Genomic DNA, 23,044 nt, shown 5'->3' with positions numbered 1-23,044 from the left:
GTGGGGTCCCACGCTCGCCGGCCACTTGAGTGGTTGTCATGGAAACCAGCCGCCATCTTAGAAACATCTTGAGCCGCCATGTTGGTCGGCCATCTTGGAGCTGCCCTAGGGGCTATGCTACACCGTCGCTGATTGGATGAGAGGGGTAGGCCGCTGTATGCCTTCCTCTCATTGGTTATTTCGAGAAGGACGCGGGGATAGCCGTTGTGAGCCTCATTCTGAACTCAGCCGCCACCTTGTCAAGACGTTCCTGTACTCAATTCGGCCAAATTGATGTATAGGGCGTCGTGGTGGCTGGACTACAACTGCTGATGCTTCCTGCTTCACCTACGACATCGGTCGTCACAGAATCCGGCCGAAGTCGTCGCTTGGAGGGGTTTAAGACATTATTGTATGCAGGGGGTAGAGGTACAGTGATCTGAGATCGTGGGGAATGTGCATACGAGCAGCAACAGACTCGTAGATCCCATACCAGTGATGATTAGACTTGCTAGTGCTCTGTAGCAGTCGATGGGAACGGGGAAATTCGTGTCAGTGTTAAGGCAATTTCCCAATGTTGGTGTGAGACGCTATCGTTGGGCGTGTCACCTGGGTATGAACGCTTCACTTCACCGGGGAGTCGAGGGTGCGAACTCAGCCGTGTTGAGTGGGAGGGGTTCGAGTGTGCGCCAATTTTCCGTATAAGTACTACGGTCAGGAACTACCGCCGCCTACGCCACCCGGAGCGAGCCAGCCACCTATAGCGGGGTGCCTGATGTATGGGAATGGTGTGTAAAGCCGGCAGTGTGAATGAGTAAGTACCTATGTGTGTATTTCGGTGATTAGTAGTCGCTAAAGCTTGAATTCGAGGTCAAGTGTTCCGTCACATTGTCACGCAGCACCTGTTCAGGTGGAGTGAATTGTGGGCGAGGAGATTAATCACCTGTGTTGTCATCTTGTCAGTCCAGAGGGACTTAAGTCTGGTGTACACAGACGTACAGGGTGTGTGTGTGAGTGTGTGGGTACACACGGGGAACAGGATACATAGTTTAGCCAAGGACGGAGAGGATGTCCATGTAATAAATTCTTTTATTTCATTGTGGTAATCATTTTTGATCGTCCGTGGGACGGAGTGATATCATTTCCATGTGTGGTCTTGCAGGTGTGGAATTCCAACACTGAGCGCTCAGGTATGTGTAACGCCAGTGATTCCTGGCAATGATTATTGTGGAGTGTGCCACAGTGTGGCTTAAATTTCTTGTAGTGTTCCCAGGGCCGTGACAAGTGTGATTTATATAAATATATATATTGTGGTTGCAGTATTAATTAACGTAATTTTGGTGAGGTTTGGTGAGTGACGAGGCCGTCTAGAGAGACCGCCCCCGCTCTGTCGAGTAACGTAACTCTCGAGTGTTTATCGGCATGCGTGACCGATAAATCACTCACCATGTGATTTAAGGAGTGTGAGATTCTCCTTAGTGTTCCCAATAACGTTTGATAGCTGTAGGCTACATGTGTCAGCGGTAATTATATATATATATGTAATCGTAGTGTCACGGTGCCCAGTGTTAATGTGTTATTTACTGTGTGGTGATTGCAATATATTGACCTATGTTCTAGGGGTCATTTGCAGCAGTAAGTAAGTAAGTGTGTGCAGTATCCTAATATTTGGAAATTGGAGTACTTGCCGTGTGTGTTATTGCAAAGGGGGTTGTTATTTGATGGTGATTGTTGCTAGTGTTGAGCAATCACCGGATGTGATTGCAGTCCAGTAAAGCCATTGTGGGGCAGTGTTCTAGAGGGTTCATGTCCTGTAGGTTATTTTACTAGGTTCTGCAGTATTGTCATTTCAACCGGATTGTAACGTAAATCACTGTGATTTGTTAGCGTGATTTGTCATTGTCGTGGGGGAACTCGGCTGTAGACGAGTACTTGGGTACACATATATTTTCCTGGTTATCTGGTAGGACATCGAAGTCCAGTATTCAGTGAGGTGATTGCGAGGCAACTAATATAACGTAACCAAGGGAACGCCCATTGCTTTAAGAGAATTTGTTCTTTGACAATTTGAGTAACGTAGAATGCGTTTGGGTTAATTTACTTTCCTGTAAGCAGCTACGGTAGTCTCGAGGAGCCTAGCCATCAGCCAGATAAGAATTAGAGTATTGTCTGTCGTAATTAACGGTCAGTGGGCCGGGTAATTGACGTGTTTCAGGAAGTCAAAGTAATTAACCTCGATCCTTGTTTGATCGACTCACACGAAGGCTACATTGTTCCATTAACGTAACGTCGTTATCTGCCCGGAAGTACCGGCATTGGATTGACTCGTGAGAGGAGTAACGTCATTTAGAATAACGTAAACGTGGGGCTAATTACTGTTATTAGTCGCCTGAATTGGTCTGAGTATGGAAGGCTTAGACGGAATTCATACCTTACTGTAAATTGCTGAGCCAGTGTGAAAGGTTGCGTATTTTAATTGTTTAATTATTGATCTTGAGGATAGTAATTAATTACTCTAAAGGTAATCACGAGTGATTACCGTTCTCTTAGCACTTTGGACATTGTAAATCGGAGTTTACCATCGCTGAGTGATTAGTAACCGATTAACGTAAATTAACGTAACTAGTAAAGAGATTAATCAGCTGTCTGGAAGTACAGGGATTAATGGGATTTTCTCACTGAATGCTCGACGGGTAGAGTGTTGTGTAATTTCCGCGTTACTAGTGACAGTTGTAAGAGTTGTTAATTTAACGTAAATGTTACCTTGTAATTAACGTAAATGTTATTGTGTTATTAACGTAAATCAATTGTTATTGATTGTTGATTGTCCGTGGGACGGAGTGTTAACGTAAGGATTAATTTGAGGAAGGGTGCTGGAGTTGCCAGTGAACCCATTAGTTATTGTTGTCATTGAAAGACTACTGATTTGATTGCATTGCAACCGCTGTTGCAGGTGTAGACTGCACTGAGGCGTAGAACAGTTAGGAGGTTACTGGAGACGTATTTCAGAACCTACTGTGTCAATTGTTGTAATTGTGATTATAGATCTGTTAGTTCTTGTTTCTTGTTGATTCCTCTGTGGTCACGCTTATGTTCGAGTTAGTTCATTATGCAGTCCGAGGGGCTGGTGTCTAGCTGTCATTGATAGTGTCACAGGAAGGATTTCGAGTAACGTCATTGACATTTCTTTTGTTTTGTTGTAGTAGTTAGTACTTTATTGAATAAACTAAGTTGTTATGGTTAACACTGTCTTTTCGTAACACCCCCACACATTATTATTGTTATGCAAATGTTCTTCACACTCGACTAAAATTGAGACTAATTTTCTGAGCTTTGGATCGAATATACGGCACCACACAACAATAAATTATTGTTGTGAGAGCCCGTGACCTACTCGTTAAATTCGCTTCGGCGATTGGCGAAGGTCGGCGGCCTAAGTGGGGGGGATTTCAATTTTCATTGGGGTCTCGGCGTTTGCTCGCGCCTAGTCAATTGTTCATACATGGTCCCAAAGTGAGGAATGAGCTGGTTACTACACTGGTGTGTTAGCTAAGCAAGTCCTTCCTCAGGCGACCTAGTTGAATATCACGATAGGAATAAAGGTTAAAGAATAAAGAAAGTTCTTAGAAATTTTCCGAGCTAAAATTCCTTATACCAATTATAATTTATTCCACAAATTCTCAACTCAAAACTCTCACAGCGGTCCGGGTTCGAGTCACTTCTGGGGTGTGGAGTTTTCTTTCGCAAATATTCTTGGGGACCATTCAAGCTTGTTAGCATGATATATATATATATATATATATATATATATATATATATATATATATATATATATATATATATATATATCAAAAGTGTAACTGAATTATCTCGTAGATTGAGAACAAAAGTTACTAGTAATGGGAGAGTTCAACCATGCGGCAAGTTGACTGGGAATCAGTCGATCTAAGAATGGAAGAAGACATGGAGAGCAAAATTAGTAGAGTGCAGAAAGAAACCTCCTGACGCAACATTTTAGGAGGAAACACAGACAAGAGGGGAGACTAAATAGGTTCCTGGGCGTTAGACAGCTGCTACGGGCTGCTTCCTGGGGGAGGAGGTGACTCGAACTCAAACTCGAAGTGACTCGAACCAGCGTTCTGGTGAATCCCAGACACCTGCCTTAACCGACTCAGCCATGAGGGTACAAAAGGCTCACTAACCCAGAACTCTACTGACTTCACTGGGAGGCACTGGAGCTTTACAACCAGGATATTAATCCCTGGATGGGTATCCTGTGTGGGGCCTATGTTCAACCCATACCCCTGACCCTTCCCTATGACAATCTGAGTGAGGCAGCTCTCAACCCTCTGGCCTCCAGTTTTACAGAGACAGACACATAGTATAGATTAAAACCATTGTATACACATAGTATACACATATACATATAAAAACAAACATACACATAGTATAGATTAATGTTTTGATAAACAAGTTTGATATACGTTGTACATATTAAATAAATATTACCCATTTGATGAAGAAGGTCATCAAATATGTGGAGCCGCACCAACCATCCCTAAACGCAAGTAATTAGGAAGGAAAACTTAATACTAATAATTGCTACAATATTAATTGCCTGGATAATTATAAAAGACTTCCCTCCCCAACCGCTTCCGACACTAATAATTAGATCTGAATCGATTGGTGAAGGGAGCCGAGGGAGGCATAGTGGACCCCTTAATAGTGTGCTGCTGAACATACGCGCACACACACACACACACACACACACACACACACACACACACACACACACACACACACACACACACATACATACCAGCAGAACATTCACCAAGGAGGAGATTTGAGAAGGGACAGAAGAAAGTGAGCCTCAAGGCAATGTACACTAACATAGACGGTATTACAAATAAAGCAAATGAACTTGGAGAATGGGTACTAGAGGAAAACCCAGACATAATAGCTCTCACAGAAACAAAGCTGACGAAAACAATAACAAATGCAGTGTTCCCACAGGACTATTATGTTATGAGGAAAGAGAGAGAAGGAAGAGGTGGTGGTGGTGTAGCTCTGCTGGTAAGAAAAGGCTGGGATTTTGAGGAGTTGGTTGTTCAGGGATGTGAAGGTTTCAGTGACTACATAATAGGAACAATAACAAATGGAGGGCAAAAAATTATAGTCATAGTCATATATAATCCGCCACCAAATGACAGAAGACCCAGACAGGAATATGATAGAAACAATATGGCCACCATTAACATAATAGAGAGAGCAGCTTCTGTTGCTAGCAGGAATGGATCTGGACTACTAATCATGGGAGACTTCAACCATGGGAAGATAGATTGGGAGAACAGAGACCCACATGGAGGACCAGAAACATGAAGAGCTAAGCTGCTGGATGTGGCAACAAGAAACTTTCTAAGCCAGCACATCAAGGATCCAACAAGAATGAGAGGAGAGGATGAACCAGCAATGCTTGATCTGATATTTACCCTAAATGAGTGGGATATAAGGAAAGTCAAGATGGAAGCACCCTTGGAAATGAGTGATCACAGTGAATTGAACTTTGAGTACCTGGTAGAGCTCGGAATTATCCCCTCCAAAAAAGAACTAGGAAACAAAAGGCTGGCATACCGAAAGGGAAATTATGAGATGAGAAGCTTCCTAAGGGAAATACCTTGGGACACAGACCTCAGAGATAAGTCTGTACAAGATATGATGGACTATGTCACCCAAAAATGTCAGGAGGCAGTAAGCAGATACATCCCGGCCCAAAAGGAAAAATCCGAGAAGCAAAAGAAGAATCCATGGTATAATAGGGCATGTATGGAAGCAAAGGTACTGAACAAAAGGGCATGGAGGAACTTCTGGAATAACAGAACACCAGAAAGCAGAGAGAGATACCAGAGAACCAGGAATGAGTATGTCAGGGTGAGAAGAGAAGCAGAGAAAAGTTATGAAAATGATATAGCAAACAAAGCCAAGACCGAACCAAAGCTACTCCACAGTCACATCAGAAGGAAAACAACAGTGAAAGAACAGGTAGTGAAACTTAGAACAGGCGAGGATAGGTATAAAGAGAATGACAAAGAGGTGTGTGATGAACTCAACAAGAGGTTCCAAGAGGTCTTCACAACAGAACAAGGTGAGGTCACTGTGCTAGGAGAAAGGGAAGTAAACCAGGCGGCCTTGGAAGAGTTTGAAATTACGAGAGAGGAGGTCAAGAGACACCTGCTGGACCTGGATGTTAGAAAGGCTGTTGGTCCAGAAGGGATCTCGCCATGGGTACTGAAAGAGTGTGCAGAGGCACTTTGCTTGCCACTCTCCATAGTGTATAGTAGGTCACTGGAGACGGGAGACCTGCCAGAAATATGGAAGATGGCGAATGTGGTCCCAATATACAAAAAGGGCGACAGGCAAAAGGCACTGAACTACAGGCCAGTATCCTTGACTTGTATACCATGCAAGGTGATGGAGAAGATCGTGAGAAAAACCTGGTAGCACATCTGGAGAGAAGGGACTTCGTGACAAATCGACAACAAGGGTTCAGGAAGGGTAAATCTTGCCTGACGAGCTTAATTGAATTCTATGACCAGGTAACACAGATTAAGCAAGAAAGAGAGGGCTGGGCGGACTGCATTTCCTTGGATTGTCGAAAAGCCTTTGACACAGTACCGCATAAGAGGCTGGTACATAAGCTGGAGAGACAGGCAGGTGTAGCTGGTAAGGTGCTCCAGTGGATAAGGAAATACCTAAGCAATAGGAAGCAGAGAGTTACGGTGAGGGGTGAGACCTCCGATTGGCGCGAAATCACCAGTGGAGTCCCACAGGGCTCTGTACTCGATCCTATCTTGTTTCTGATATATGTAAATGATCTCCCGGAGGGTATAGATTCATTTCTCTCAATGTTTGCGGACGATGCCAAAATTATAAGAAGGATTAAGACAGAAGAGGACTGTTTTAGGCTTCAAGAAGACCTAGACAAACTGCAGGAATGGTCGAACAAGTGGTTGTTAGAGTTTAACCAAACTAAATGTAATATAATGAAGATAGGTGTAGGGAGCAGGAGGCCAAATACAAGGTATCATCTGGGAGAGGAAATTCTTCAGGAGTCAGAGAAAGAAAAAGACTTGGGAGTTGATATCACGCCAGACCTGTCTCCTGCAGCACATATCAAGAGGATAACATCAGCGGCATATGCCAGACTGGCCAACATACGAACGGCATTCAGAAACTTGTGTAAAGAATCATTCAGACCTTTGTATACCACATATGTCAGGCCAATCCTAGAGTATGCAGCCCCAGCATGGAGTCCATATCTAGTCAAGGATAAGACTAAACTGGAAAAGGTTCAAAGATTTGCCACCAGACTAGTACCCGAGCTGAGAGGTATGAGCTACGAGGAGAGACTACGGGAATTAAACCTCACTTCGCTGGAAGACAGAAGAGTTAGGGGGGGGACATGAGCACCACATTCAAGATTCTAAAGGGAATTGATAGGGTAGATAAAGACAGGCTATTTAACACAAGGGGCACACGCACAAGGGGACACAGGTGGAAACTGAGCGCCCAAATGAGCCACAGAGATATTAGAAAGAACATTTTTAGTGTCAGAGTGGTTGACAAATGGAATGCATTAGGATGTGATGTGGTGGAGGCTGACTCCATACACAGTTTCAAGTGTAGATATGATAGAGCCCAATAGGCTCAGGAATCTGTACACCTGTTGATTGACGGTTGAGAGGAGGGACCAAAGAGCCAGAGCTCAACCCCCGCAAGCACAACTAGGTGAGTACACACACACGCACGCACGCACACACACACACACACACACACACACTGTGTGCCCTTCTTCCTCGGAAACCAGTACCACACTACTGCAGCAGTCATCCACAGCACCACCACAGCTTCACATTAATAAGTGCACAGTCCAGCAAGCTATGGTCATCAATAGTGGCCAATTATTACCAATTGTGTTGTATGTTGATTCTTCATGTGCTAAGCATATTGCAAGGGTAGAGAACTATGAGGGGAAAGCGCCAAGTCATTACGAGTATACAGCACTGGCAAAGGGTCAGGATAAACTCTTCCACTCTGGCTCAACATTTCCGTTTTTTTCTTCATATTTTCCTTTCTTACAATTTGTTGAAACTTCACAAAGGTTTCCCAGACTCTATAAATAAGCTTTATATATGACGTGGAGGAGCAGCATGTGTACTGGTCCACGTCTACACTTCCACTGACTGTGGCAGGTGGTGGGACTCTCTATATACCCGCTTCTTTCTTCCTCTCGTTTCGGGTCGAATTTTCTAGAATTGTTCTCTAGCCGCGAATTAAAGGTCTAAGAGGTTAAAGGTTAAAGGTTAAAGGTGTTTGGCCAGCATAACTGTTGTTCGCGGTCCTCACACGCACCACTTCCTCACACACTCACGTGTTCTCATAAGTTTGGTGATAAGTGTAAGCGTGCAAGGTGAGGTAAGATAATTATGAGGAGGACACAGTAAGCCATTACAAGCCGTGTTTCACGGGTACAAGATCTTCCTCCGCCATACATCACACACATGTGGCGTTCTTGAGCGCCGAGGCGGTGATCCGGCTTCGCGAACGGCAACATGAACGCTGAAGTATTGAGCGGAGTAATGCACCAGAATCATGGGTTTAATATTATCATTCTTCCCATAACTGTTATTATTATATGAATGATTTAATATTAATAATTTAATATTAATAATATTTTTACACAGTAATTACATTAACGTGATATATATCAATGATAAGACCCGGTAGTCCAGTGGTAGAGTATGCGACTTGACAATGCCAAGGTCGCAGGTTCGCGCCTCGTGGACGCTACACATTATTACCTGTGATAATATTGTTATATATAATAATGGTAAGGTTGTGTGGCAGGTGCTCCACCCGGGGAACACGGACGAGTGGACGCTACACATTATTACCTGTGATAATATTGTTATATATAATAATGGTAAGGTTGTGTGGCAGGTGCTCCACCCGGGGAACACGGACGAGTGGACGCTACACATCAAGTACGCCCAGCCAGGGGACGGTGGCTGGTACGAGTGTCAGGTCAACTCTGACCCCAAGATCACCAGGCCTGTCCTCCTCATTGTCAAGGGTCAGTATCTCACTCTGGTTGGTGGCCTCACTCATTGTGAGGATAACACCTGGCTTGTTAAGACTGTGGCATATGTTTGTGAGTTATGAGACACACACACGCACACACACGAACCTGTAGATTGACGGTTGAGAGGCGGGACCAAAGAGCTAGAGCTCAACCCCCGCAAGCACAATTACGTGAGTACACTGGGGGGGGGGTGTATTAATGCCTGGGGGGAGCCCTGACAGCTGAGTGGGCCGCACTTCGGATTCTTTGTCCTGAGGTTCCGGGTTCGATCCCCTGTGGAGGTGAAAAACAAATGGTAGAGTTTCTTTCACCCTGATGCTCCTGTTACCTAACAGTAAATAGGTATCTGGGAGTTAGACAGGTGCTTCCTAGGGGTATGTGTTTGTGTGTGTGGAAAAAAAAAATATACATATATATATATATATATATAATACACAATATGTGTATCAAAAGCTTGTCTACGTTATATATATATATGTCACAGAGCCATAATTTCATTTAATGTCATGACAAGAGGACAATGCAAGGAACAACAGTGAAATGGAAATTACACAGTATACATGTGAGTAATACATCCGAGACCTAAATGTATACATTCTCCATCATGGTTCACATAATACTTCCTATACAACATTTATGTAGCATTTCATACAATAACCATACAAGAAGATTTTCAAGCTACGTGACAGTAGGCTACTGCTATACACTAGACATCTAATATATCAATCCACAATTACATGGCATACAACTTTGATACAGAAATATAATATAGTAGGTTATGTATGACATACAGTGTCAATACACAAAATATAATCATTTACGGTCAAAAGATTAGCTAGTAATTACAACATTCGTGATAATAGGCTAATTAGCCAATATATCACTATATAGTTTGAGCACATCATACACCAGCCTCAGTATGATTATTATTTATTTTAATATTTATTACCTTTTATAATTATTTTTTCAAAGAATAATCACTAAATTATCACTATGAACAAGTTCATCCAAATTCTTGAACACGAAAAATTACATAAATTATATTTTGGAATCCAATATTTACAAAAAAGTTCCCTTTTCCCTAAAATGTAAAAAGGTAAGTAGGACCAAGAGAAGGGTGATGTAAACCCGAGTATCGTGACCGGTCGCCGTAGACCACAAAAATACGTCAGAGGTAAAGTTTACAGTTTTCCTCACACCTGCCAGCAAGATATTTTTATTTTCAAAGTTTACATCAGAGTTTTACCCTCTCTGCTCTGTTTAACTCTTCCTTGTGAGGCTGTTGGTTACTGTGGGAGAGTGGGAGGTACTGTGGGTGAGTGTGAGGTACTGTGGGAGGGTGTGAGGTACTGTGGGAGAGTGTGAGGTACTGTGGGAGAGTGTGAGGTACTGTGGGAGGGTGTGAGGTACTGTGGGAGAGTGTGAGGTACTGTGGAGAGTGTGAGGTACTGTGGGAGGGTGTGAGGTGCTGTGGGAGAGTGTGAGGTACTGTGGGAGAGTGTGAGGTACTGTGGGAGGGTGTGAGGTACTGTGGGAGAGTGTGGGAGAGTGTGAGTACTGTGGGAGAGTGTGAGGTACTGTGGGAGAGTGTGAGGTACTATGGGAGGGTGTGAGGTACTGTGGGAGAGTGTGAGGTACTGTGGGAGGGAGTGAGGTACTGTGGGAGGGTGGAGTGTACTGTGGGAGAGTGTGAGGTACTGAGGGAGGGTGTGAGGTACTGTGGGAGAGTGTGAGGTACTGTGGGAGAGTGTGAGGTACTGTGGGAGGGTGTGAGGTACTGTGGGAGAGTGTGGGATACTGTGGGAGAGTGTGAGGTACTGTGGGAGAGGTGTGAGGTACTGTGGGAGAGTGTGAGGGTACTATGGGAGGGTGTGAGGTACTGTGGGAGAGTGTGAGGTACTGTGGGAGGGAGTGAGGTACTGTGGGAGAGTGTGAGGTACTGTGGGAGGGGTGTGAGGTACTGTTGGAGAGTGTGAGGTACTGTGGAGAGTGTGAGGTACTGTGGGAGAGTGTGAGTACTGTAGGAGAGTGAGTGGTACTGTGGGGAGAGTGTGAGGTACTGTGGGAGAGTGTGAAGTACTGTAGGAGAGTGAGTGGTGCTGTGGGAGAGTGTGAGGTACTGTGGGAGTGTGAGGTACTGTGGGAGAGTGTGAGGTACTGTGGGAGAGTGTGAGGTACTGTAGGAGAGTGTGGGATACTGTAGGAGAGTGTGAGGTACTGTGGGAGAGTGTGAGGTACTGTGGGAGGGTGTGAGGTACTGTGGGAGGGTGTGAGGTACTGTGGGAGAGTGTGAGGTACTGTAGGAGAGTGTGGGATACTGTGGGAGAGTGTGAGGTACTGTGGGAGAGTGTGAGGTACTGTGGGAGAGTGTGAGGTACTGTAGGAGAGTGTGGGATACTGTGGGATACTGTGGGAGAGTGTGAGGTACTGTGGGAGAGTGTGAGGTACTGTAGGGAGTGTGGGATACTGTGGGATACTGTGGGAGAGTGTGAGGTACTGTGGGAGAGTGTGAGGTACTGTGGGAGAGTGTGAGGTACTGTGGGAGAGTGTGAAGTACTGTGGGAGAGTGGGAGGTACTGTGGGAGAGTTGATGTACTGTGGGATGAGTGTGAGGTACTGTAGGAGAGTGTGAGGTACTGTGGGAGAGTGTGAGGTACTGTGGGAGAGGTGTGAGGTACTGTAGAGAGTGTGGGATACTGTGGGATACTGTGGGAGAGTGTGAGGTATTGTGGGAGAGTGTGAGGTACTGTGGGAGAGTGTGAGGTACTGTGGGAGAGTGTGAGGTACTGTGGGAGAGTTGTGAAGTAACTTGTGGGAGAGTGGGAGGTACTGTGGGAGAGTGTGAGGTACTGTGGGAGAAGTGTGGAGGTACTGTAGGAGAGTGTGAGTGTACTGTGGGAGAGTGTGAGGTACTGTAGGAGAGTGGGTGGTACTGTGGGAGAGTGTGAGGTACTGTGGGGAGAGTGTGAGGTACTGTAAGGAGAGTGTGGGATACTGTGGGATACTGTGGGAGAGTGTGAGGTACTGTGGGAGAGTGTGAGGTACTGTGGGAGAGTGTGAGGGTACTGTTGGGAGAGTGTGAGGTACTGTTGGGAGAGTGTGAAGTACTGTGGGAGAGTGGGAGGTACTGTGGGAGAGTGTGAGGTACTGTGGGAGAGTGTGAGGTACTGTAGGAGAGTGGTGAGGTACTGTGGGAGAGTGTGAGGTACTGTGGGAGAGTGTGGAAGTACTGTGGGAGAGTGTGAGGTACTGTAGGAGAGTGTGGATACTGTGGGAGAGTGTGAGGTACTGTGGGAGAGTGTGAGGTACTGTGGGGAGTGTGAGGTACTGTGGGAGGGTGTGAGGTACCAGTGGGAGAGTGTGAGGTACTGTAGGAGAGTGGGTGGTACTGTGGGAGAGTGTGAGGTACTGTGTGAGAGTGTGAGGTACTGTGGGAGAGTGTGAGGTACTGTAGGAGAGTGTGAGGTACTGTGGGAGAGTGTGAGGTACTGTAGGAGAGTGTGGGGATACTGTGGGAGAGTGTGAGGTACTGTGGAGAGTGTGAGGTACTGTGGGAGAGTGTGAGGTACTGTAGGAGAGTGTGGGATACTGTGGGAGAGTGTGAGGTACTGTAGGAGAGTGGGTGGTACTGTGGGAGAGTGTGAGGTACTGTAGGAGAGTGTGGGATCTGTGGGAGAGTGTGAGTACTGTGGGAGAGTGTGAGGTACTGTGGGAGAGTGTGAGGTACTGTGGGAGAGTGTGAGGTACTGTGGGAGAGTGTGAGGTACTGTAGGAGAGTGTGAGGTACTGTGGGAGAGTGTGAGGTACTGTGGGAGAGTGTGGAGGTACTGTAGGAGAGTGGGTGGTACTGTGGGAGAGTGTCAAGGTACTGTAGGAGAGTGTGGGATACTGTGGGGGAGTGTGAGGTACTGTGGGAGAGTGTGAGGTACTGTGGTGAGAGTGTGAGGTACTGTGGGAGAGTGTGAGGTACTGTGGGAGAGTGTGAGGTACTGTAGGAGAGTGTGGGATACTGTGGGAGAGTGTGAGGTACTGTGGGAGAGTGTGAAGGTACTGTGGGAGAGTGTGGGATACTGTGGGAGAGTGTGAGGTACTGTAGGATGAGTGTGGGGATACTGTGGGAGAGTGTGAGGTACTGTAGGAGAGTGTGGGATACTGTGGGAGAGTGTGAGGTACTGTGGGAGAGTGTGAGGTACTGTAGGAGAGTGGGTGGTACTGTGGGAGAGTGTGAGGTACTGTGGGAGAGTGTGAGAGTGTGTGTGTGTGGGTGTGTGTATACATGAGTACATGTATGTGTGTGTGTGTGTATGGATGTATAAGCGACTAAACCTCTAAATAACGTCATACACGCTGCAACATTGCAGGTAAAGAGACATAATCTGTATTGATTGTATATTCATCAATTGTTATAGAAACATATTTATGGTGTTATCTTTTCCAGACAAGAATATGGACGACCCGTTCTACCAGCTGGAGGCCTCTGACAATGGTGAGTATGTTACCCCTGTGTCCTGGCTCACCCTAGCTCACCTGTGTCCTAGCTCACCCTAGCTCACCTGTGTCCTGGCTCACCCTAGCTCACCTGTGTCCTAGCTCACCCTAGCTCACCTGTGTCCTAGCTCACCCTAGCTCACCTGTGTCCTGGCTCACCCTAGCTCACCTGTGCCCTAGCTCACCCGTGTCCTGGCTCACCCTAGCTCACCTGTGTCCTAGCTCACCCTAGCTCACCTGTGTCCTGGCTCACCCTAGCTCACCTGTGTCCAAGCTCACCCGTGTCCTGGCTCACCCTAGCTCACCTGTGTCCTAGCTCACCCTAGCTCACCTGTGTCCTAGTTCACCCGTGTCCTAGCTCACCCTAGCTCACCTGTGTCCTAGCTCACCCTAGCTCACCTGTGTCCTAGCTCACCCGTGTCCTAGCTCACCCTAGCTCACCTGTGTCCTAGCTCACCTGTGTCCTGGCTCACCCTAGCTCACCTGTGTCCTAGCTCACCCTAGCTCACCTGTGTCCTGGCTCACCCTAGCTCACCTGTGTCCTAGCTCACCTGTGTCCTAGCTCACCCTAGTTCACCTGTGTCCTGGCTCACCCTAGCTCACCTGTGTCCTAGCTCACCCTAGCTCACCTGTGTCCTTGCTCACCCTAGCTCACCTGTGTCCTAGCTCACCTGTGTCCTAGCTCACCTGTGTCCTAGCTCACCCGTGTCCTAGCTCACCCTAGCTCACCTGTGTCCTAGCTCACCCTAGCTCACCTGTGTCCTAGCTCACCCTAGCTCACCTGTGTCCTGGCTCACCCTAGCTCACCTGTGTCCTAGCTCACCCGTGTCCTGGCTCACCCTAGCTCACCTGTGTCCTAGCTCACCCTAGCTCACCTGTGTCCTGGCTCACCCTAGCTCACCTGTGTCCTAGCTCACCCGTGTCCTGGCTCACCCTAGCTCACCTGTGTCCTAGCTCACCTTAGCTCACCTGTGTCCTAGCTCACCTGTGTCCTAGCTCACCCTAGCTCACCTGTGTCCTGGCTCACCCTAGCTCACCTGTGTCCTAGCTCACCCGTGTCCTAGCTCACCCTAGCTCACCTGTGTCCTAGCTCACCCTAGCTCACCTGTGTCCTAGCTCACCCTAGCTCACCTGTGTCCTGGCTCACCCTGGCTCACCTGTGTCCTAGCTCACCCGTGTCCTGGCTCACCCTAGCTCACCTGTGTCCTAGCTCACCTGTGTCCTGGCTCACCCTAGCTCACCTGTGTCCTAGCTCACCCGTGTCCTGGCTCACCCTAGCTCACCTGTGTCCTAGCTCACCTTAGCTCACCTGTGTCCTAGCTCACCCTAGCTCACCTGTGTCCTAGCTCACCCTAGCTCACCTGTGTCCTAGCTCACCCTAGCTCACCTGTGTCCTAGCTCACCCGTGTCCTAGCTCACCCTAGCTCACCTGTGTCCTAGCTCACCCTTGCTCACCTGTGTCCTTGCTCACCCTAGCTCACCTGTGTCCTTGCTCACCCTAGCTCACCTGTGTCCTAGCTCACCCTAGCTCACCTGTGTCCTAGCTCACCCGTGTCCTAGCTCACCCTAGCTCACCTGTGTCCTAGCTCACCCGTGTCCTAGCTCATCCTAGCTCACCTGTGTCCTAGCTCACCTGTGTCCTAGCTCACCCTTGCTCACCTGTGTCCTTGCTCGCCCTAGCTCACCTGTGTCCTAGCTCACCTGTGTCCTAGCTCACCCTAGCTCACCTGTGTCCTTGCTCAGCCTAGCTCACCTGTGTCCTAGCTCACCTGTGTCCTAGCTCACTCTAGCTCACCTGTGTCCTAGCTCACCCTAGCTCACCTGTGTCGTAGCTCACCTGTGTCCTAGCTCACCCTAGCTCACCCGTGTCCTAGCTCACCCTAGCTCACCTGTGTCCTAGCTCACCCTAGCTCACCTGTGTCCTAGCTCACCCTAGCTCACCTGTGTCCTAGCTCACCTGTGTCCTAGTTCACCCTAGCTCACCTGTGTCCTAGCTCACCTGTGTCCTAGCTCACCTGTGTCCTAGCTCACCTGTGTCCTAGTTCACCCTAGCTCACCTGTGTCCTAGCTCACCCTAGCTCACCTGTGTCGTAGCTCACCTGTGTCCTAGCTCACCTGTGTCCTAGTTCACCCTTGCTCACCTGTGTCCTAGCTCACCTGTGTCCTAGTTCACCCTAGCTCACCTGTGTCCTAGCTCACCCTAGCTCACCTGTGTCCTAGCTCACCCTTTCTCACCTGCGTCCTAGATCACCCTAGCTCACCTGTGTCCTAGCTCACTCTAGCTCACCTGTGTCCTAGCTCACCCTAGTTCACCTGTGTCCTAGTTCACCCTAGCTCACCTGTGTCCTAGCTCACCCTAGCTCACCTGTGACCTAGCTCACCCTAGCTCACCTGTGTCCTAGCTCACCCTACCTTACCTGTGTCCTAGATCACCCTGGCTCACCTGTGTCCTAGCTCACCCTAGCTCACCTGTGTCCTAGCCCAACTGTGTCCTAGCTCACCCTGGATCACCTGTGTCCTAGCTCACCCTGGCTCACCTGTGTCCTAGCTCACTCAGGCTTACCTGTGTCCTAGCTCACCCTGGCTCACCTGTGTCCTAGCTCACCCTGGCTCACCTGTGTCCTAGCTCACCCTAGCTCACCTGTGTCCTAGCTCCCCCTGGCTCACCTGTGTCCTAGCTCACCCAAGCTCACCTGTGTCCTAGCTCACCCTAGCTCACCTGTGTCCTAGTTCACCCTAGCTCACCTGTGTCCTAGTTCACCCTAGCTCACCTGTGTCCTAGCTCATCTGTGTCCTAGCTCACCCTAGCTCACCTGTGTCCTGGCTCACCCTAGCTCACCTGTGTCCTAGTTCACCCTAGTACACCTGTGTCTTAGCTCACCCTAGCTCACCTGAGTCCTAGCTAACCTTTAGGTCACCTGTGTCCTAGCTCACCTGTGCCCTAGTTCACCCTAGCTCAGCTGTGTCCTGGCTCACCCTAGCTCACCTGTGTCCTAATTCACCCTAGCTCACCCCTAGCTCACCTGTGTCCTAGCTCACCCTAGCTCACCCTAGCTCACCTGTGTCCTAGCTCACCCTAACTCACCTGTGTCCTAGCTCATCCTAGCTAACCCTAGCTCACCCTGTGTCCTAGCTCACCCTAGTTCACCTGTGTCCTAGCTCACCCTAGCTCACCTGTGTCCTAGCTCACCCTCGCTAACCCTAGCTCACCTGTGTCCTAGCTCAACTGTGTCGTAGCTCACCTGTGTCCTAGATCACCCGTGTCCTAGCTCACCTGTGTCCTAGCTCACCTATGTCCTAGCTCATCCTAGCTCACCTGTGTTTAGCTCACCCAAGTTCACCCGTTTCCTAGCTCACCCTATCTCACCTGTGTCCTACCTCACCCTGGCTCACCTGTGTCCTAGCTCACCCTAGCTCACCCTTGTCGTAGCTCACCCTAGCTCACCTGTGTCCTAGCTCACCCGTGTCCTAGCTCACCCTAGCTCACCCGTGTCCTAGCTCACCCTAGCTCACCCTAGGTCACCTGTGTCCTAGCTCACCCTAGGTCACCCGTGTCCTAGCTCACCCGTGTCCTAGCTCACCCTAGCGCACTCTAGGTCACCCGTTTCCTAGCTCACCCTAGCTCACCTGTGTACTAGCTTTCGCGTGTCCTAGGTCACCCTAGCTCACCTGTGTCCTAGCTCAGCCTAGCTCACCTGTGACCTAGCTCACCCTAGTTCACCCGTCTTTTAGCTCACCCTAGCTCACCTGTGTCCTAGCTCACCCTGGCTCACCTGTGTCCTAGCTCACCCTAGCTCACCTGTGTTGTAGCTCACCCTAGCTTACCTGTGTCCTAGCTCACCCTAGCTCACCTGTGTCCTAGCTCACCTGTGTCCTAGCTCACCCTAGCTAACCCGTGTCCTAGCTCACCCAAGCTAACCCGTGTCCTAACTCATCCTAGCTCACCCATGTCCTAGCTCATCCTAGCTGTCCTGTGTCCTGGCTCACCTGTGTCCTAGCTCAATTGTGTCGTAGCTCACCCTAGCTCACCTGTGTCGTAGCTCACCCTAGCTCACCTGTGTCCTAGCTCACCCGTGTCCTAGCTTACCCGTGTCCCAGCTCACCCTAGGTCACCTGTGTCATAACTCACCCGTGTCCAAGCTCACCCTAGCTCATCTGTGTCCTAGCTCACCCTAGCTCACCCGTGTCCTAGCTCATCCTATCTTACCCGTATCTCAGCTCACCCTAGGTCACCCGTGTCCTAGCTCACCCTAGCTCACCTGTGTCCTAGCTCACCCTGGTTCTCCTGTGTCCTAGCTCACCCTAGTTCACCCGTGTACTAGCTCACCCTAGCTCACTTGTGGCCTAGCTCACCCTAGCTCACCTGTGTCCTAGCTCACCCTAGCTCACCGGTGTCCTAGCTCACCCTAGCTCAACTGTGTCCTAGCTCACCTGTGTCCTGGCTCACCCTAGCTCACCTGTATCCTAGCTTTCCTGTGTCCTAGCTCACCCTAGCTCACCTGTGTCCTGGCTCACCCTAGCTCACCTGTGTCCTAGCTTACCCTACCTTACTTGCGTCCTAGCTCACCCTAGCTCACCTGTGTCCTTCTCACCTGTTTCCTAGTTCACCCTAGCTCACCTGTGTCCTAGCTCACCCGTGTCCTTGCTCACCCTAGCTCACCTGTGTCCTAGCTTACCCTGGCACACCTGTGTCCTAGCTCACCCTAGCTCACCCTGACTCACCTGTGTCCTAGCTCACCCTAGATCACCTGTTTCGTAGCTCACCCTAGCTCACCTGTGTCCTTCTCACCTGTTTCCTAGCTCACCTTAGCTCACCTATGTCCTAGCTCACCTGTGTCCTAGCTCACTCTAGCTCACCTGTGTCCTAGCTTATCCTAGCTCACCCGTGTCCTAGCTCACCTGTGTCCTAGCTTACCCTGGCTAACCTGTGTCCTAGCTCACCCTGGCTCACCTGTGTCCTAGCTCACCCTAGCTCACCCGTGTCCTAGCTCATCCTATCTCGCCTGTGTCCTAGCTCATTTTAGCTTGCCTGTGTCCTAGCTCACCCTAGCTAACCCGTGTCCTAGCTCATTCTAGCTCACCTGTGTCCTAGCTCACCTGTGTCCTAGCTCACCCTAGTTCACCTGTGTCCTAGCTCACCCTAGTTCACCATTGTCCTAGCTCATCCTACCTCACCTGTGTCCTAGCTCACCTATGTCCTAGCTCACCTGTGTCCTAGATCACCCTGGCTCACCTGTGTCCAAGCTCACCTGTGTCCTAGCTCTCCTGTGTCCTAGCTCACCTGTGTCCTAGCTCACCCTACCTCACCTGTGTCCTAGCTCACCGTGACTCACCCGTGTCTTAGCTCACCCTAGCTCACCTGTGTCCTAGCTCGCCCAAGCTAACCCGTGTCCTAGCTCACCTTTGTCCTAGCACACCCGTGCTCGCCTGTGTCCAGCTCATCCTAGCTGTCCTGTGTCCTAGCTCACCCGTGTCCTAGCTCACCTGTGTCCTAGCTCACCCTAGCTCACCTGTGTCCTCACCCGTGTCCTAGCTCACCCTAGCTCATCTGTGTCCTAGCTAACCCGTGTCCTAGCTCATCTGTGTCCTAGCTAACCCGTGTCCTAGCTCACCCTAGCTCATCTGTGCCCTAGTTCACCCGAGCTCACCCGTGACCTAGCTCATCCTAGCTTACCCGTGTCTCAGCTCACCCTAGGTCACCCGTGTCCTAGCTCACCTGTGTCCTAGCTCACCATGGCTCACCTGTGTCCTAGCTCACCTGTGTCCTAGCTCACCTGTGTTCTAGCTCATCCTAGCTCGCCTGTGTCCTAGCTCACCCTAGCTAACCAGTGTCTTAGCTCACCTGTGTCTTAGCTCATCCTAGCTCACCTATGTCCTAGCTCACCCTTCCTCACCTGTGTCCTAGCTCATCCTAGCTCACCTATGTCCTAGCTCACCCTTCCTCACCTGTGTCCTAGCTCACCCTTGCTCACCTGTGTCCTAGCTCACCCTAGCTCACCTATTTCCTAGCTCACCCTAGCTCACCTGTGTCCTAGCTCATCCTAGCTCGCCTGTGTCCTAGCTCACCTGTGTCCTAGATCACCCTGGCTCACCTGTGTCCTAGCTCACCCTAGCTCACCTGTGTCCTAGCTCGCCTTTTTCCTAGCTCACCCTAGCTCACCTGTTTGTCCTAGCTCACCTGTGTCCCAGCTTACCATAGCTCGCCTGTGTCCTAGCTCACCCTAGTTCACCTGTGTCCTAGCTCACCCTAGCCCACCTGTGTCCTAGCTCACCTGTTTCCTAGCTCACCTTTGTCCTAGCTCACCCTAGCCCACCTCTGTCCTAGCTCACCTGTTTCCTAGCTCACCTGTGTCCTAGCTCACCCTAGCTCACCCTCGCTCACGTGTGTCCTAGCTCACCCTAGTCGTAGCTCACCTGTGTCCTAGCTCTCCCTAGCTCACCTGTGTCCCAGCTCACCCTAGCTCACCTGTGTCCTGGCTCACCCTAGCTCACCAGTGTCCTAGCTCACCCTAGCTCACCTGTGTCCTAGCTCATCCTAGCATACCTGTGTCCTAGCTTACCCTAGCTCACCTGTGTCCTAGCTCATATTAGGTCACCCTAGCTCACCTGTGTCCTAGCTCACCCTAGCTCACCTGTGTCTTGGCTCACCCTAGCTCACCTATGTCCTTGATCACCATAGCTCACCTGTGTCCTGGCTCACCTGTGTTCTAGCTCACTCTAGCTTACCTGTGTCCTAGCTCATCCTAGCTCACCTGTGTCTTGGCTCACCCTAGGTCACCTGTGTCCTGGCTCTCCCTAGCTCACTTGTGTCCTAGCTCACCCTAACTCACCTGTGTCCTGGCTCACCTGTGTCCTAGCTCTCCTGTGTCCTAGCGCACCTGTGTCCTAGCTCACCTGTGTCCTAGCTCACCCTAGCTAAACTGTGTCCTAGCTCACCCTAGCTAAACTGTGTCCTAGCTCACCCTATCTCACCTGTGTCGTAGCTCACCCTAGCTCACCTTTGTCCTAGCTCTCCCTAGCTCACCCGTGTCCTAGCTCACCCTAGCTCACCTGTGTCCTAGATCACCTGTATCCTAGCTCACCCCAGCTCACCCGTGTCTTAGCTCACCCTAGCTCACCTGTGTCCTAGGTCTCCTGTGTCCTAGCTCACCTGTGTCCTAGCTCACTCTAGCTCACCTGTGTCCTAGCTCACCCTAGCTCACCGGTGTCCTAGCTCACCCTAGCTCAACTGTGTCCTAGCTCACCTGTGTCCTGGCTCACCCTAGCTCACCTGTATCCTGGCTCACCCTAGCTCACCTGTATCCTAGCTTTCCTGTGTCCTAGCTCACCCTAGCTCACCTGTGTCCTGGCTCACCCTAGCTCACCTGTGTCCTAGCTCACCTGTGTACTAGCTCATCCTAGCTCTCCTGTGTCCTAGCTCACCTGTGTTCTAGCTCACCTGTGTCCTAGCTAATCTATGGCTCAGCTCACCTGTGTGTGTGTGTACTCACCTAATTGTACTCACCTAATTGCGCTTGCGGGGGTTGAGCTTTGGCTCTTTGGTTCCGCCTCTCAACTGTCAATCAACTGGTGTACAGATTCCTGAGCCTACTGGGCTCTATCATATCTACATTTGAAACTGTGTATGGAGTCAGCCTCCACCACATCACTTCCTAGTGCATTCCATTTATTAACTACTCTGACACTGAAAAAATTCTTTCTAACGTCTCTGTGGCTCATCTGGGTACTAAGTTTCCACCTGTGTCCCCTTGTTCGTGTCCCATCCGTGCTGAAGAGTTTGTCTTTGTCCACCCTGTCAATTCCCCTGAGAATTTTGTAGGTGGTTATCATGTCTCCCCTTACTCTTCTGTTTTCCAGGGATGTGAGGTTCAGCTCCTTTAGTCTTTCCTCGTAGCTCAATCCTCTCAGTTCCGGGACGAGCCTGGTGGCATACCGCTGAATCTTCTCTAACTTTGTCTTGTGTTTAACTAGGTATGGACTCCAGGCTGGAGCTGCATACTCCAGGATTGGTCTTACATAAGTGGTATACAGGGTTCTGAAAGATTCCTTACACAAGTTTCTGAAGGCAGTTCTTATGTTGGCCAGTCTAGCATATGCCGCTGATGATATTCTTTTGATGTGGGCCTCTGGGGACAGGTTCGGTGTGATATCAACCCCCAGATCCTTCTCTCTATTTGATTCTTGCAGGATTTCCCCTCCCAGATGATACCTTGTGTTCAGCCTCCTGCTCCCTTCGCCTAATTTCATCACCTTACACTTTCCAGAGTTGAACTTCAGCAGCCATTTTCTAGACCATTCCTCCAGTTTATCCAGGTCATCCTGTAGTCTCTGTCTATCTTCATCCGTCTTGATTCTTCATCATGATTCATGATGTGTGTACTCACCTATTTGTACTCACCTATTTGTGCTTGCAGGATCGAGCATTGACTCTTGGATCCCGCCTTTCCAGCCATCGGTTGTTTACAACAATCACTCCTGTCCCATTTGTGTGTGTGTGTGTGTGTGTGTGTGTGTGTGTGTGTGTGTGTGTGTGTGTGTGTGTGTGTGTGTGTGTGTGTGTGTGTGTGTGTGTGTGTGTGTGTGTGTGTGTGTGTGTGTGTGTGTGTGTGTGTGCATGTGTGTGTGTGTGTACTCACCTAGTTGTGCTTGCGGGGGTTGAGCTCTGGCTCTTTGGTCCCGCCTGTCTACCGTCAATCAACTGGTGTTCAGATTCCTGAACCTACTTGGATCTGTCATATCTAGATTTGAAACTGTGTATGGAGTCAGCCTCCACCACATCACTGCCTAATGCATTCCACCTGTTCACTACTCTAACACTGAAAAAGTTCTTTATGACGTCCCTGTGGCTCATTTGGGTACTCAGCCTCCACCTGTGTCCCCTTGTTCGCGTACCACCAGTGTTAAACATGTCAATTCCTCTGATAATTTTGTAGGTAGTGATCATGTCTCTTCTTACTTTTCTGCCTTCCAGTGTCGTGAGGTGCACCTCTGATAATTTTGTAGGTAGTGATCATTTCTCCCTTTACTTTTCTGTTTTCCAGTGTCGTGAGGTGCACTTCACGCAGCTTTTCCTCGTAACTCGTGCCACTTAGTTCTGGAACTAGTCTAGTGGCATACCTCTGAACTTTTTCCAGCTTCGTCTTGTGCTTGACAAGGTACGGGCTCTATACTCGGGCCGCATACTCCAGGATTGGTCTTACATATGCGGTATACAAGGTTCTGAAGCATTCCTTACACAGGTTCCTGAAGGCTGTTCTGATGTTAGCCAGTCTTGCATACGCCGCAGATGTAATTCTGTTTATGTGGGCTTCAGGAGACAGGTTTGGTGTGATATCAACTCCTAGATCTTTCTCTATGTCCGTTTCATGAAGTACTTCATCTACTATTCTGTATCCTGTGTCTGACCTGTTTCCACCGCCTAGTTTCATTACTTAC

At 49.2% G+C, this 23,044-nt stretch overlaps 1 protein-coding gene across 1 annotated transcript in view; it reads left to right on the top strand.

Annotated features, from left to right (window-relative positions):
• LOC123760939 (zwei Ig domain protein zig-8) overlaps positions 1-23,044 on the top strand; it is a 56,530-nt gene that overhangs the window by 9,710 nt on the left and 23,776 nt on the right. Inside the window, exons 3-4 of the mRNA XM_069331595.1 lie at positions 8,980-9,112; positions 13,560-13,607. Coding sequence (XP_069187696.1) covers positions 8,980-9,112; positions 13,560-13,607 — 181 coding nt within the window. The remainder of the gene's footprint in view (positions 1-8,979; positions 9,113-13,559; positions 13,608-23,044) is intronic.

Source organism: Procambarus clarkii, chromosome 3 (assembly GCF_040958095.1).
Source record: "Procambarus clarkii isolate CNS0578487 chromosome 3, FALCON_Pclarkii_2.0, whole genome shotgun sequence".
Classification (NCBI taxonomy): domain Eukaryota; kingdom Metazoa; phylum Arthropoda; class Malacostraca; order Decapoda; family Cambaridae; genus Procambarus; species Procambarus clarkii.
The sequence above is the reverse complement of the archived record's forward strand: the minus strand, read 5'-3'. Positions and strand labels throughout refer to the sequence as shown.